Raw genomic sequence first — 13,162 nt, 5'->3', positions numbered from 1 at the left:
TTATCTTGTGTCTGTGTGAGTGTGTTGACATGAGCTGGCCTCTCTCCACAGATAGCTTATTCGTCTTCATCTCCAGGCAACTATGTGGTAAGTGTCCCACTGTGGACTTCTTGTGGTTTTTTTTTCGAGCCACAATACCATCCATCACTTCTACTGAGATATGTAAGAAGAGGCACGCCGCCACCGTGAAGAACTCACTTAACTCGTCTTTTCTCTCCTTGCACCCCTCAGGGCCCCCCAGGGGGAGGAGGCCCACCAGGAACTCCCATTATGCCGAGCCCCGGAGGTGAGTTATAGACTTTTACAGTTTCCCCTCGTATTCCTGCTTTAAAAACACTGACAAGTTTGATATTTTACTGTGGAGTCACATTAGATATACAGCATGGCTCCAAGCCATGCTTGAGGACTGTGCCCGAGGTTATTAGTCGGGAAGCCGTATTTGGTAATTGCTGTAAGTGTCCTAAATGGACCATGATTTACAAGAACCTTCAGATTTCATCCAGCTAATTTGCACATAAAAATAACTATAATAATCTTTACAAAGGATTATAGATTGTTGTTAGATGTTTTATATATGTAATCAAAATTGTATGAACAAATTAATTAATTGTCAATCAGTTCATTTGACTTGATTTGCTTTAAACCACATTTGGTAACTTACATGGGTGTTGAGACCACACTATAAGTCATTCATTCATTTTCTACCGCTTATTCTCACAAGGGTCGCGGGGGTGCTGGAGCCTATCCCAGCTGTCTTTGGGCGAGAAGCAGGGTACACCCTGGACTGGTCGCCAGCCAATCACAGGGCACATATAGACAAACAACCATTCACACTCACATTCATACCTATGGACAATTTGGAGTCGCCAATTAACCTAGCATGTTTTTGGAATGTGGACGGAAACCGGAGTACCCGGAGAAAACCCGCGCATGCACGGGGAGAACATGCAAACTTCACACAGAGATGCCCGAGGGGGGGAATCAAACCCGCGTCTTCTAGATGCATGGCCTGCATAAATAGTGAAGCCACCAAGTGGTGAGGAGATGGCTGTTCAGCATCTTCTTTGGGTTAGTCTGCAAAAATTCAAGTGTTGATCCATTTGCACTTTGACCCCTCAATCTGATGCGTTTGTAGAGGATTAGAACAATCCAAAGAACAAAGCCGACTGTTGACTTGACCTGGAGATAAACACCCCATTTGTATTATTTATATGCTAGTCTCCATTATGAAACCTCCTCGACAAAACGGTCCTGCTCTAATGTACTCCAGGAGAGTAGACATATTTTCCACTGCAATCTCCAAGACTATCTCTCACATACAAACAGACACACACACACACACACAAACAAAGAATGGACCATTGCCCACCCCTTATTACCCCCTCCCAGTGACAACAACAATAGCCATATTCAGCATGTGCATTGCAGAGAGCAGTGCACCCGCTTATTGACACTATGTAATACAACTGGAACACATAAGGTTCACATAAAGAACACATAAGGCCTATGACTGAAGATTAAAAAAAATAGTAGAACTACATGGAAAAACATATAGACAGATTGTTGTAAAATCACAGTTGTGACAGTATGAGAAAAATATGCCATGTTACAGGAAAATAATTGTAATATTACAAGAAATGGCTGCAATTTATGAAAGAATAGTCCCGCTTTTAAGGATATCATATTACCCTCCTGTTCTCTCCTTGTAGATTCAACAAACTCCAGTGAAAACATTTACACAATGATGAACCCCATAGGCCCTGGTGGAAACAGACCTAATGTGAGTATCTAACCCAAAAAGCCTTCAATTTAATCATCTGAACTGCTTAACAATGTTGGCTCTTGTTTTTGTGGTAGTTCCCAATGGGACCAGGACCTGACGGGCCCATGGGTGGGATGGGTGCAATGGAGCAGCATCATATGAACGGCTCGCTAGGTAAGGAGTCCAAATAACACTTCCTGGGTGCGCCCTCCAGTGGCTGACTGAGGAAGTGTTCGGCGCTGTCCACTTAGCCATGACAAGCAGATTAGTTGGGCAGTGAAGCATGCTATTGATCTTGTCGATAGGTTAGACGCCATCGCTACAGCCAGAAGTGTTTGTGCTCATCTGTGACTGATACACACTGCTTAATTAAAACCCATTAAAGTTTAATTAGTAGCTGGAGCCCTCATAATCAATCCGTTTCCTTCCTTTCTCCACTCGCAGGCTCTGGCGACATGGATGGGTTGCCAAAGGTAAGATGATCTATTTTTCTTATGTGTGCATGTCAATCAACCTGTCAGGAATAGACTGACTATTGTTTTTTTTCTTATCTTAGAATTCTCCCAACAACATGGCAGGCATGAACAATCCTCCCGGCACTCCACGGGATGATGGCGAGATGGCAGGCAACTTTTTAAACCCATTCCAAAGTGAAAGTGTGAGTAGAAACGCATACAGTATATTTATCTAGAATGGCACCTCCACTAACGGAAAACTACTATTAGAAATATGTATATTTTTTTTGTCAAATAAAAAAATACATCAAGTTGAATTCAAATAGGTTAAGTAGTAAAAATACAAGGACCTAGACATTTAGTTCTATTGGGTGGTCATCGATTGTTCGTTGTTGTTCTCGTGGAGCCCTTCTGTGATTAAGGGCTACATAAATCAACTTTAAAGGAAACTTTACATACATTTACCTATGAAGATAAATAAAAGCATCTTCTTTAAGTTATGTTACAGCACTATATGGATCAGCTCAGGATTTCAAAAATATTTTCTGTTAATTTTGCCCATTATAAAAATCTTTTTTTTTTCAATGTATTTTTATGTTGTTGATATATTAATGAAATGAAATGGACATACCCTTGGATGAATTGGAGCTTTCCATCATTAAAAATGTAAAAAAAAAAAATCTAATTATTACAAAAAATAGTGACGGAACATTACATGGACCCCACAAAGTAAGCATCTATTTAGATTTTTTTTAATTTTACTTTACATTATGGGACAGGTAAAACAAGATAAATGTGTCAGGTTCTTAGTTTTCAGTATTTCAAGTCATACACATGGTAATTCGAAGTGCTTTCCAGAAAAGGATAATATCATTCTTTAAAACAAACAAAAATAAATAGTACAAATAAAATACTTTCAGATGTCACATGTACAGTTTAATAGAAGATTTTCCAACCTGGATTTAAACATTCCCAAGTCGAGGATTGTCACACATCTTCTGGAAGACCGTTCCAGATTTTGGCAGCATAAAAGTGAAAACCCAGCCTCACCGTGTTTAGTCCTGACTCAGAGCACAAGACAAAGGGATGGATTAGTCTCTGTAAATCTGGCTTAGACTGTTTTTTAGATGGTAAAAGCTGATGATGTACTTATTAATTTAATTTAAAGTTCAGATCTGAGTCCATGATCCTCCCTAGATTACTAAACCTGTTGATTAGGCTGTGTTACTCATATTTTATTATTATCTTATGTAATATTTTCTAATATTTTAACAACTTTTGCAGAATTATTAAATGTTATTTATTCATTCTTTGTTTTCTGATAATGTCACTATGCAGAGGAGCTCTAAAAAAATCAAAAATAAGTAAATAATTATCAATTTAACATCATAGCTTGTGGTGGGTGCTCTCTCGTGGGTTTACTCCTTCTTTCTACTGGTTGTATTGTGTGTTGAAACACAGCATGCACAGCCGACACGTGCATGGTGGAAGCAACACAAGATGTGTGCATGCAGCCGCGTACAAAGTCAATGAGGCTGAGTGGTTTGTGGTGTATTTATGCATCGATATCTATCGCTGTCACTTCCCTAACACTCCTCTACGGGCTGCATTACTCCAACTATATGTTCTGCTTGCTGCTGCTATACTCACATGTTAAGTAAGGACAAAATATGAGGGGCTGGCATAATGCATTTTTTGCTTGGACTCTTTTAATAAAGTATCGGCTTTTCTTTTCTCCCCTCCCTCTCTCTTTCTTCTCTTTTTTTTACAGTATTCACCCAACATGACGATGAGTGTGTGATTTTATTTTATTTTATCTTTTATTTTACGTTTTCCATCTCCCTTTATCCCACCCTCTCTCCCCGGTGCGTCTTGCATTGCCCCTTCATCCTCTTCTCCTTCTGTCTGGACCGGTGTGTGATGCCGCCCAGCCCCTAGGGATGCCCATGGACAGCAGGACTCCCCTCAAGGGCCCCCACCCCAGCGTGTGTAAAATGGGTGTAAGAACATGAGACTTTCTTTCTGGCCCCCCCACCTCGTCTTGAGCCTCGGAGCCTAAATCTCTCAACACCCCTACACCATCATTCATGATGCCCCCCTCTCCATGATCACCACCTGCTGGCATGGCGGGGGATGTTTAAAGACACAGATTGATCCTTTAGGACACTATTTTTTAATCTTTGTATTTTTGTTGTCGTCTTCTGTGTAAAGGGCAATTTATTTTCAACAAGAGTGCCTGCAAATCCTAAAATGTGTATTTTTTGTCCTCTAAATCAACAATCTATCCATTTATTTTGGAGTTCAATCTCACCTGCTTTCCACTCCAGAGGACGCCTTCTGTTGTTTCCTTTGGAATGGATCACATTGAATGCAGCAGGCTAACACTTCCAAGGCCTCCTCTGTTTCGCCTCACGTCACATGTGAAGATGACAACGGTGTCTTTGGGCCACACTGAAAAAAAAAAGAAGAAATACATCTTTATGATAATATGACCATATTGGGAATTTATCCTTGCAAGGTTGTTTCTTTGTTTTTTTTTGTAATTTTACCAATTTCTTTTTGTAACATTACAACATTTTTTGTAATATTGGTAAATTATCCTTGCAAGATTGCAACTTTTTGCGAGGGGAATATTGCAGCTTTGTTTTCTTATTTTTGGAACTTCTTTTTGCAGGAATATATATTTTTTTCCTTGTGATATTACAACCTAATTTTCCTAATATTCCATCTTTATACTTCTCTCTTATCATGTGAATTTCACTTTTTCTTGTCATAGTTTCTTATTACATTACAAATTTCTTCTCTGAAGATTATGAATAACTATCCATTTTCTATATGTATGCTGGAGCCTATGCCAACTGACTTTGGCCAAGAGGAGTGGTCGCCAGCCAATCACAGGGCACAAATAGGACAATATGGACAATTAATCTAATTGCATGTTTTTGGAGGAAACCGGGAACATCCTTCAGATCTCCTGACTGTGTAGCCAACATGCTAACCACAAGTCCACCGTGCGGCTAATTTTCTAATATAATGTTATTTTCATAAGATTTCGGCTATAATCCTTCAAAATAATAATTAATTTTTTTTGTAATAGTATGACTTTGTGCAATGTTACGTTTTGCTTGTGATTTGCATGAAGTTGCGACGTTCTTCTTGCAAGATTATGACTTTTTCCTTGTAATATGATGGCAAGATAATGACAATTTCGATTATTTTTCCTAAAGGTACAACTTTATTTGATTACATTTTTCTATTGGCAAGATAACAATTGTGATTTTTTTTTCTTGTAAGTTTGTGGGTTTTGTTTTTTTTGTCTTGAAAAAGAAATATGTTTGATATCATAATAAGAAGACACAACATTATGATGTCATTCCTCTTAAAATGGCAATAGTTTTGACTTTTCAGTGTGGCCCTGATACTCTTGATACTCTTTTGTACATTGACCTGTAGGCCATAGAGGTTCCTGGATCCAGACTATTTAGCTGGGGGCAAAGGTCACACCACTATTATATGTATGATTTATATCGGTTTTTGTTGTTTTTACATTGAGTATAATCACCTGTAAGAGGAGCCCAGAAAAACTGCAGACAAAGACGAGCACAGTGACATATGATGATGATGATGGTTAAAACAATGTTTTTGAAGGGATAAAAAACCTTTTCCGTGGCATCACAATTGTTTTATAGACGCCAGTTTAATAATAATGGTGATGTCAATGTGACTTTTACCAGGGACATGACCAGGATTTGGCTCTGAGGGTCAATGTGGGGACACCCACCCTCCCTTTCTTCCCTCGAGTACTATCCCACAACCCCATAAGTTCTCTTTTTTTATTTTAATTTTTGGTGTAAATACTGTACAATGCATTTTGATATCATGGACATGTTTTGATATGTCAGTCACTACCAATGAGTACAGCTGAGAGTAAATTATTAATAATAAAACTGTCCATGTTTTTCATAGAGAAAGATGGCTGACGGGGCTAAACTAAAAATGTTGTTATAGGACGCAGAGACAACACAATGTTACTTTTAGCTATGAATAATCATTAATGTGACCTCATATTGCAGTTTTTTTGATATGAAGGATTTCGCTCTTTTTTTTTTAGCAATTTAAGAACACTTTGAAAAAGGATGACTGTTTAAAATTAAGATCTAAAAGTCTAGGGCGTTAAAAACTGTGTCCTTTTGCTATTGAGTCTTGTATAGAAGCTCTCTCAGTCCTCTGTGTATATGGATCGTTGGCCATCTCTGTACTTCTATTGTGATGTATAATACTGTACCATTAGGGAGATTTGCTGGTCATGTTGAGTGTGGGAGGGGTAGGGAAATTTAAAAAAAAAAGATTCTCCTGCAGTATTCAATATGAAGCAGTCTGTCTCTTTGGTTTGCTTTGTATTTCATGCTAGGATAGTTTGGAATCTTGTCTTCTTAGGGACTTAGATGTCTTGTGTAGCTAATAAAGATGTTCTTTGTATGTTTCTTTATATTGTAAAGTTTCTTTAGACTGAAAGGGGAAAAAACAACAATTTGCTTATCAGAAAAGAATGCATCAGTAATAAATGTCATTTGATTTTTTTTCCCCCTCATTGTTTGATTTTTTTCCTCCCATGTTCATTCACTATCATATGGACTATATATATATATATATATATATATATATATACACACACACACACAATGAACACGTGCATACTATATATAGTTGTAAAGTTAAGCAGCTACACACAATATTATTTTGTTAGCGTGCTAATGTCCTTCAGTTTATAAAAAATAGAAAATGAAAACTTTAAATGAATGTAAGAGTAAGTCTATAAAGGTAAAACGTTAGTGCAACTACTGTGTATAACTGGTCGATGACAAGCCAGTACCCACTGCAATCAGTAGAGTAAAACTCCAAAGAGCCTATTTCAAAATAAATTGTTTGCATTGTGTTTTGGCGATTAAAAAGGTACATTTTTAGCTCTTTTATTAGCATGAAACATTTTAAACGAAAGGTTATTTATGCATAAGACCATTGTCATTCATAAATCTCAACGAAGACGTCTAGCAGAATTTGTTAAATTTTATTTTGAAACAAATCAAGAGATGCGGAAGATTAACCGGAAGTTGACGATGACAACTAAGCTTTTATTTGGGTCCTTGCTTTGCGAACTGTTAAGTCAACTCATCTGGATGGAGAGTTAGATTTGGAGCTTAACAAGTCGCTGTGTTCGAAGGTAATAAGTTTATATGTTTCCTGTTATTCGAATAAATAACATAATTTAACGATAATAGTTGGTTCCCTTGAAGTCTGATTTGCATTAGCCACGTTAGCTCTCTAATGCTAGCAGTCAGCTAGCTTGTTAGAAGCCTGAAGGAGAACGCTAGAGAATTTGAGAAACATTGCCAAACGACAAACTAGACCGTCAATGATAAGTATATTTGAATATTTAATTAACATGATATTCATCTACGATTTTTTTACTTTTTTCCGCTTCGCTTGAAGATGTCGTTGATTTGTGACGTCACACCAAGCCAGTATAGATGAGTTTGAAATGGTGGCTTTCATCTTTATAAGGGGACACTATGGACGCCGTCGACTTTGATTCGGACAAGAAGAAGAAGAGGAGGAGTGGAGGCACGTCATTGCTGGACAACGGGGAGGACTTTGAAGTTTTGGATGAAGATGACAGTGACGATGAGCCCCCTCCACTGGAAGATGCCGGGGGTGGAAAGGAAAACAAAAAGGAAGTACAAACGTCCGTGAAGATAGAAGGAACTGAGGCTGACCCAACAGAAGCAACGGATGAGTGGCTGGATGTGCTTGGTGGGTGATTGGCTAATTGCTACCTTCATCATATTCAATCAATTTTTTTTTATAACAAAATGTGGTGTTTGTTGTGAGCTAACGTTACCTTGCGCTGAACTGTCTGCCTTGAGTGAAATCTTGGTAGCGTGGTATTTTACTTGACCTTGACATATTCTAGAAACAACGAGCAACTGACTTTTAACAGCAAAAGCCAAAGTGTTTCCACACACTGTCCTAATTATTTCCGCTGCCATACTACGTTTTCTTGTCTGCTGGCGCATGTTGATGACATCACAGACAGGCAGACTAACTCATCCATCCATTTTCTATACCGCTTACCCTCACGGGGGTATCCTGGAGCATATGCCAGCTGACTGATAGTGTACACCCTATCTGGGCACATCTAGACAAACAACCATTCACACTCTTATACATACCAATGGACAATTTAGAGTGGTCAGTTACCCTAACATATGTCACTGACTTTGGAAACGTCACACTGGACTTGAAGTGTGGCTTCCAGTGTGAAGTTTCCACAGTCAGTGATTATTTGGGGAGCCATGTCATCTGCTGGTCTTGGTCGACTGTGTTTTCTGAAGTGATTCACAAACAATCAACACAAGCCATCTACCAGGACATTTTAGAGCATTTCATGCTTCCTTCTGCTGACAAGCTGATTTCATTTTCCTTGTGCTTGATTGGCCAGCACACTCACCTGACCTGAACCCCATAAGGAATATGTAGGGTATTGCCCGAATTTTTACATTTCTGTTTAAAATACATATATATATACACATATATTTTTATTTTTACATATATTTTTCATTGATCATATGGAATATTGTGTGTGTGCGTATAACTATCGTTTGTTTACACGCTTGGGAGGCGATTTGATGAGTCATCTTTTGCACGCCGGGAGCCCATTTTTGTTTGCTTTTCCCAAGGTAATGACCAACTGAAGAAAAAGGTCCTGGAGGCAGGCCAAGGCCAAGACAGTCGTCCAGAGAAAGGACAAAATGTAAAGATTTGTTTGAAGACATTCCTGAAGGATGGGACACTGGTGGAAGAACAGCAGGAACTCTTGTTCACTCTGGGAGATGGTGATATTATCCAGGTATTTTGTTTAAGTCGTCCATTATTTTCCAATTGTGTATTATACATTCAAGCTTTCCTTATACCAGTCAGACATTTTGTGCATTTATAACAGTGCTTGACCTCTCAACATGGTCCAAAATAGTGTCTCCTTCATTCTTGACAAAACTAACACCAAAGTGGTAATAAGAACTTCCCCACTAAGTGGAGCAGCCGTGCTTGATTGTGTTTTATTCCAGTTGGTCACTGTAATGCATGAGAAATATTTCCACCTATACATTGAGGTGCATTGTACATCTTTGTGTATTTTCTTTTTCAGGCACTAGATCTCACAGTGCAGCTCATGGAAATGGGAGAGAAGGCCCTCATTGTAACCGATGCAAAATATGCATACGGTGCATGGGGAAGGTATAGACATTGTCTTTGGTTTCATAACATGTGCATTTGGAATGTTCCAATGTAGTCTTAAGAGTATGTCTTTCTCCAGTTCTGAACCAGAGGTCCCCTCCAATGCGGAGCTGTCCCTCGAAGTAGAACTGAAGGAAGCCACTGATGCACCAGACCTAGAGCTGTTGCCTCCAGTTGAAAAGATTGCCCTGGCCAGCTGTAAGAGAGAAAGAGGCAATGTGCATTATCAGCGGGGTGACTACGCTTTTGCTGTCAACTCTTACAGCATCGCCCTGCAGATTACTGAGTCCAGCTCTAAAGGTAGGATGACAAACGTGTTGGTTTTGGTCTCTGGAATATGAGGTGTATGAAGCCATATCTGGTATATTTTCATCAACAGTCGATATAAGTCCAGAGGAAGAAAGCGAGCTGGTTGATGTGAAAGTGAAGTGTCTAAATAACATGGCTGCGTCTCAGCTCAAACTGGATCACTATGAGGCAGCATTCAAATCATGTGTCTCGGCCCTCTCTCACCAGCCAAATAATATCAAAGCACTCTTCCGCATGGGCAAGGTATACAACACACTGCTCCTTGGTGCCAGGCACGTTCTCTTTTCTCGTCCTGGAATTTCAAAAACTCCCAAACCTCTGCTGTCTTTCAAGGTGCTGGCCCTGCAAGGCGAATATGCAGAAGCCATTCAAACTCTGAAAAAGGCACTAAAGCTGGAACCAAGTAACAAGGTATGCGTAGTGGTTCACCTGACTGACAACCAGCCCAGGCTGCAGTGGACATTATTAGAGCTTTTGTCTGTCAAACACTGTTGGTGGCCACCAGATGGCGCCACATGGTAACCTCAAATCCGCGACTTAGTGGCACGGACTTGGACTGAGCTGCTGAGTCAGCGTTTCAGAGGCTCTGCTTTCATGTGGCTTTAAATAGTTTGCACTATGGTCTCCTGCCTCCCGTTCTTCTGCTCTAACAGATGGACATACAAGGTTCTTACGCCCTTAGTGTGTGGGATCCATGGCCAGAATCCACTCTCTCCTACACCAATCTGTCAAATAGCACTTGGCCTTTTCAGCTTTCCATTCAACACATCAAGTGTACATTAATTTGCATTACCTAACTCAGCTGAGCAGCACACTTGATAAATGAGTTATTGTTTATTGACAAGCCTCTGAGAAGGACCAGGCTTCTGTATCTATCCACCTGTGCAGCATTGTGTCTGGATGCGTTCCCTCTGACCAAACACACACTGCCCCAAACCACCTGAGTCTGTAAATGTAAAGATGTTGCGTCCATTAGCAAGTGTGTAGTAGCTGATTACTTAATGATGTCCTTGTTTCATCACCACAAAGACAATCCATGCAGAGCTATCCAAACTAGTGAAGAAACATTCAGAGCAGAGAGGAGCAGAGCAGGCCATGTACAAGAAGATGCTGGGTAACCCGACCAACACCACCCCAAAGAAAATCTGGGCCAAATCGTCTTGGGTGAGTTTTTATCCAAATCTTACCTTTTGCTGTATGTTCTAAAGAAACAAAAAGAGATTAAAATACACCTTGTTACTGCACGTAATGGGACGCACCTATGTCGTTTTGAAAGACAGCTATTAAAACACCTCCAACAATGTTTTACATATATGCTGTAACCATGTAGTAACAAACCTGAATTTCTATGTTTTCCACCACAAATTGAACTTTAATTTTTAGTAGTGTCAGCATAGTGTGAATATTTGACAATATGTGCTTAATCATGAGAATAGTTTATGATGAATTATTTTAAGTGTAGTCAAATCCTGGTTTGATGCTAGTGTAATAAGCAAAATGTTACTAATTCAACAACACATCTGCTGGGTGCAACCAATTATTGCACTACATTTTGCCTCAATTGCTTCAAGATGTGATTCACCAACAATCAGGTCAACACAATTAACCGAATTCCGAGCAGTCAATTATGCCCATCCCTAGTAGTCACCAAGCGATCCAGTTCAATGCCACATGAATTCAGGCTTATGTTTCCACCACCTGTGACAAGGGAAGGGAAAACCTGTTATACAAACCATTTATTTTTATTGTGTTATTGTCATGCTCACTTTTTGTTCCATTTTTTTTTTCGCTCCTCCAGAGTTTCAGCTGGAAGTGGTTATTCGGTGCCACTGCGGTCGCGATCGGCGGCGTGGCGCTATCGGTGGTCTTGGCTGCCAGAAACTGAAGCCATCGAGTGAAGAAGGAGCACATCTGGCAGCAGTGCCTTCTAACCTTTTTGGTCATAGTCGGGGCGGACATGTCAGTCTTGTCCCTTAACTCACCTTTTCTTTGCTGTAATTAAGGACTGTCATGCTCACTGGAAGCTTTATTTATGCATAGCTTTGCTTTTGCCGCCTTTTTTGTCTTCATTATATTAAGGCTGCACTATTCTGGGGAAAATTGTGCATGATGATTGTCTTGCTTCGAATTGACTTTGGAATTGTCTTGTTCTGCTTTAAAGAAACTTCCAAAGGTCTATCTGCCATTCTTGAAGGACTGACAGTAATACATCAGTGCTCATTCACTGGACATTCCATTCATGCGTGTAATAAAGACGAGCCACAGGAAAGCTGATTATTGATGCCAGTTAGCCTTGCTGATGGTATCTGCTGACAGAGAACCTTTTTGAAATTATTATTTATGCATTGCAATGAAAATGAATGATCTACAAATCCAGTCTAGGCAATTAACTACTGTCACCTAAACATCACAAACAGCCATAAGGACAAATGCAGTGCAACAGTCCTACCACATGATTGCCATTAACTGCCATCAACATTGTAAACGCCACAAAATATCTGTAACACACAATAGCCATCTGTTTGTGGAATTGAACGTGTCACAGAAAGGCAGTGAATGCCTGCTATGTAAGGACAAGTGCAGTGGTTGCTTTACTTTATAGGTGTGTGTATATGCTATTCCAGAAAGTAATTCCTATTTGCTACATGTAGTACTTGTCATTGCCTTGATGACAAGGGCGGAGTACAGCTACATGAGTACAGAAAGAGACTTATTTATGTTAAACATTTCTGTCACTTATTACCTCAGGTTTTGTCGATTGTGACCAAATGACCAAACTCCAATATAGATGGTGTATTTTTGATTTAAGTTGTATTATTTGGATCATAAGCTTGTTTTGTGGCAGTAGTGCAGCCCTGCTTGAATAAGTGTCCCCGAGGCCAAATAGTTCTATACAGAAGCGTAAAAGATAATGCAGATACAATTCCCTTTGTGTGTTGATTTTAGATTCACCAGAATAAAGAGTTTTTTCTGTCATCACAACAGTGACCATCGTTATTTACCATTCTGAAACTGGGGTGTGATTACCACAGGAACACAGGAACAGATTTTTCAAATCAGATATATGGAAATAATAGTACAAACAGTATTTAATTTTTATTTTTATAATTCAGCACAAGCCATTTGCTTGCTAGTACAATTCACGTATTCCAAGCTAGATTGAGGTTGGGAAAAATGATTGCAAAAATGTACAAAATCAATGTTATATATATAATATGTTCTATAATATACTGTATATATGTATATATATATATATATATATATATATATATATATATATATATGAATATATATAAGAGGTACAAGAGGTATTTGGCTGAAAAAGTAAACTGATTTAGGAGAA

General features: G+C 39.1%; 2 protein-coding genes across 3 annotated transcripts in view; both read left to right on the top strand.

The window, feature by feature from the left end:
• The window catches only part of ssbp4 (single stranded DNA binding protein 4), an 82,888-nt gene extending 76,090 nt beyond the window's left edge, over nucleotides 1–6,798 (top strand). The window contains exons 11-17 of one of the 2 annotated variants that reach the window (XM_058072295.2): nucleotides 52–87; nucleotides 232–286; nucleotides 1,710–1,780; nucleotides 1,858–1,936; nucleotides 2,207–2,235; nucleotides 2,319–2,420; nucleotides 4,149–6,798. In XM_058072295.2, coding sequence (XP_057928278.2) covers nucleotides 52–87; nucleotides 232–286; nucleotides 1,710–1,780; nucleotides 1,858–1,936; nucleotides 2,207–2,235; nucleotides 2,319–2,420; nucleotides 4,149–4,229 — 453 coding nt within the window. In that variant the 3' untranslated portion in view covers nucleotides 4,230–6,798. Of the gene's footprint in view, nucleotides 1–51; nucleotides 88–231; nucleotides 287–1,709; nucleotides 1,781–1,857; nucleotides 1,937–2,206; nucleotides 2,236–2,318; nucleotides 2,421–3,988 lie in introns of both variants that reach the window. The other variant, XM_058072296.2, reaches the window with a different exon arrangement.
• Nucleotides 6,799–7,283: 485 nt separating this feature from the next.
• On the top strand, nucleotides 7,284–12,809 carry fkbp8 (FKBP prolyl isomerase 8). Its single transcript, XM_058073067.2, has 9 exons — nucleotides 7,284–7,438; nucleotides 7,780–8,028; nucleotides 8,955–9,124; nucleotides 9,422–9,510; nucleotides 9,590–9,810; nucleotides 9,890–10,062; nucleotides 10,153–10,230; nucleotides 10,849–10,983; nucleotides 11,618–12,809. Exons 2-9 carry the CDS (start codon nucleotides 7,788–7,790, stop codon nucleotides 11,702–11,704), a joined length of 1,194 nt encoding a protein of 397 aa, XP_057929050.2. The 5' UTR covers nucleotides 7,284–7,438; nucleotides 7,780–7,787; the 3' UTR covers nucleotides 11,705–12,809.
• The last annotated feature ends 353 nt before the right edge of the window (nucleotides 12,810–13,162 follow it).

The sequence above is a fragment of the Doryrhamphus excisus genome, linkage group LG4, assembly GCF_037039965.1.
Source record: "Doryrhamphus excisus strain RoL-2023G ecotype Guam linkage group LG4, RoL_Dexc_Guam_v1.1, whole genome shotgun sequence".
NCBI classification, from domain to species: Eukaryota; Metazoa; Chordata; class Actinopteri; order Syngnathiformes; family Syngnathidae; genus Doryrhamphus; species Doryrhamphus excisus.
This window is presented reverse-complemented; position numbering and strand designations above follow the sequence as displayed.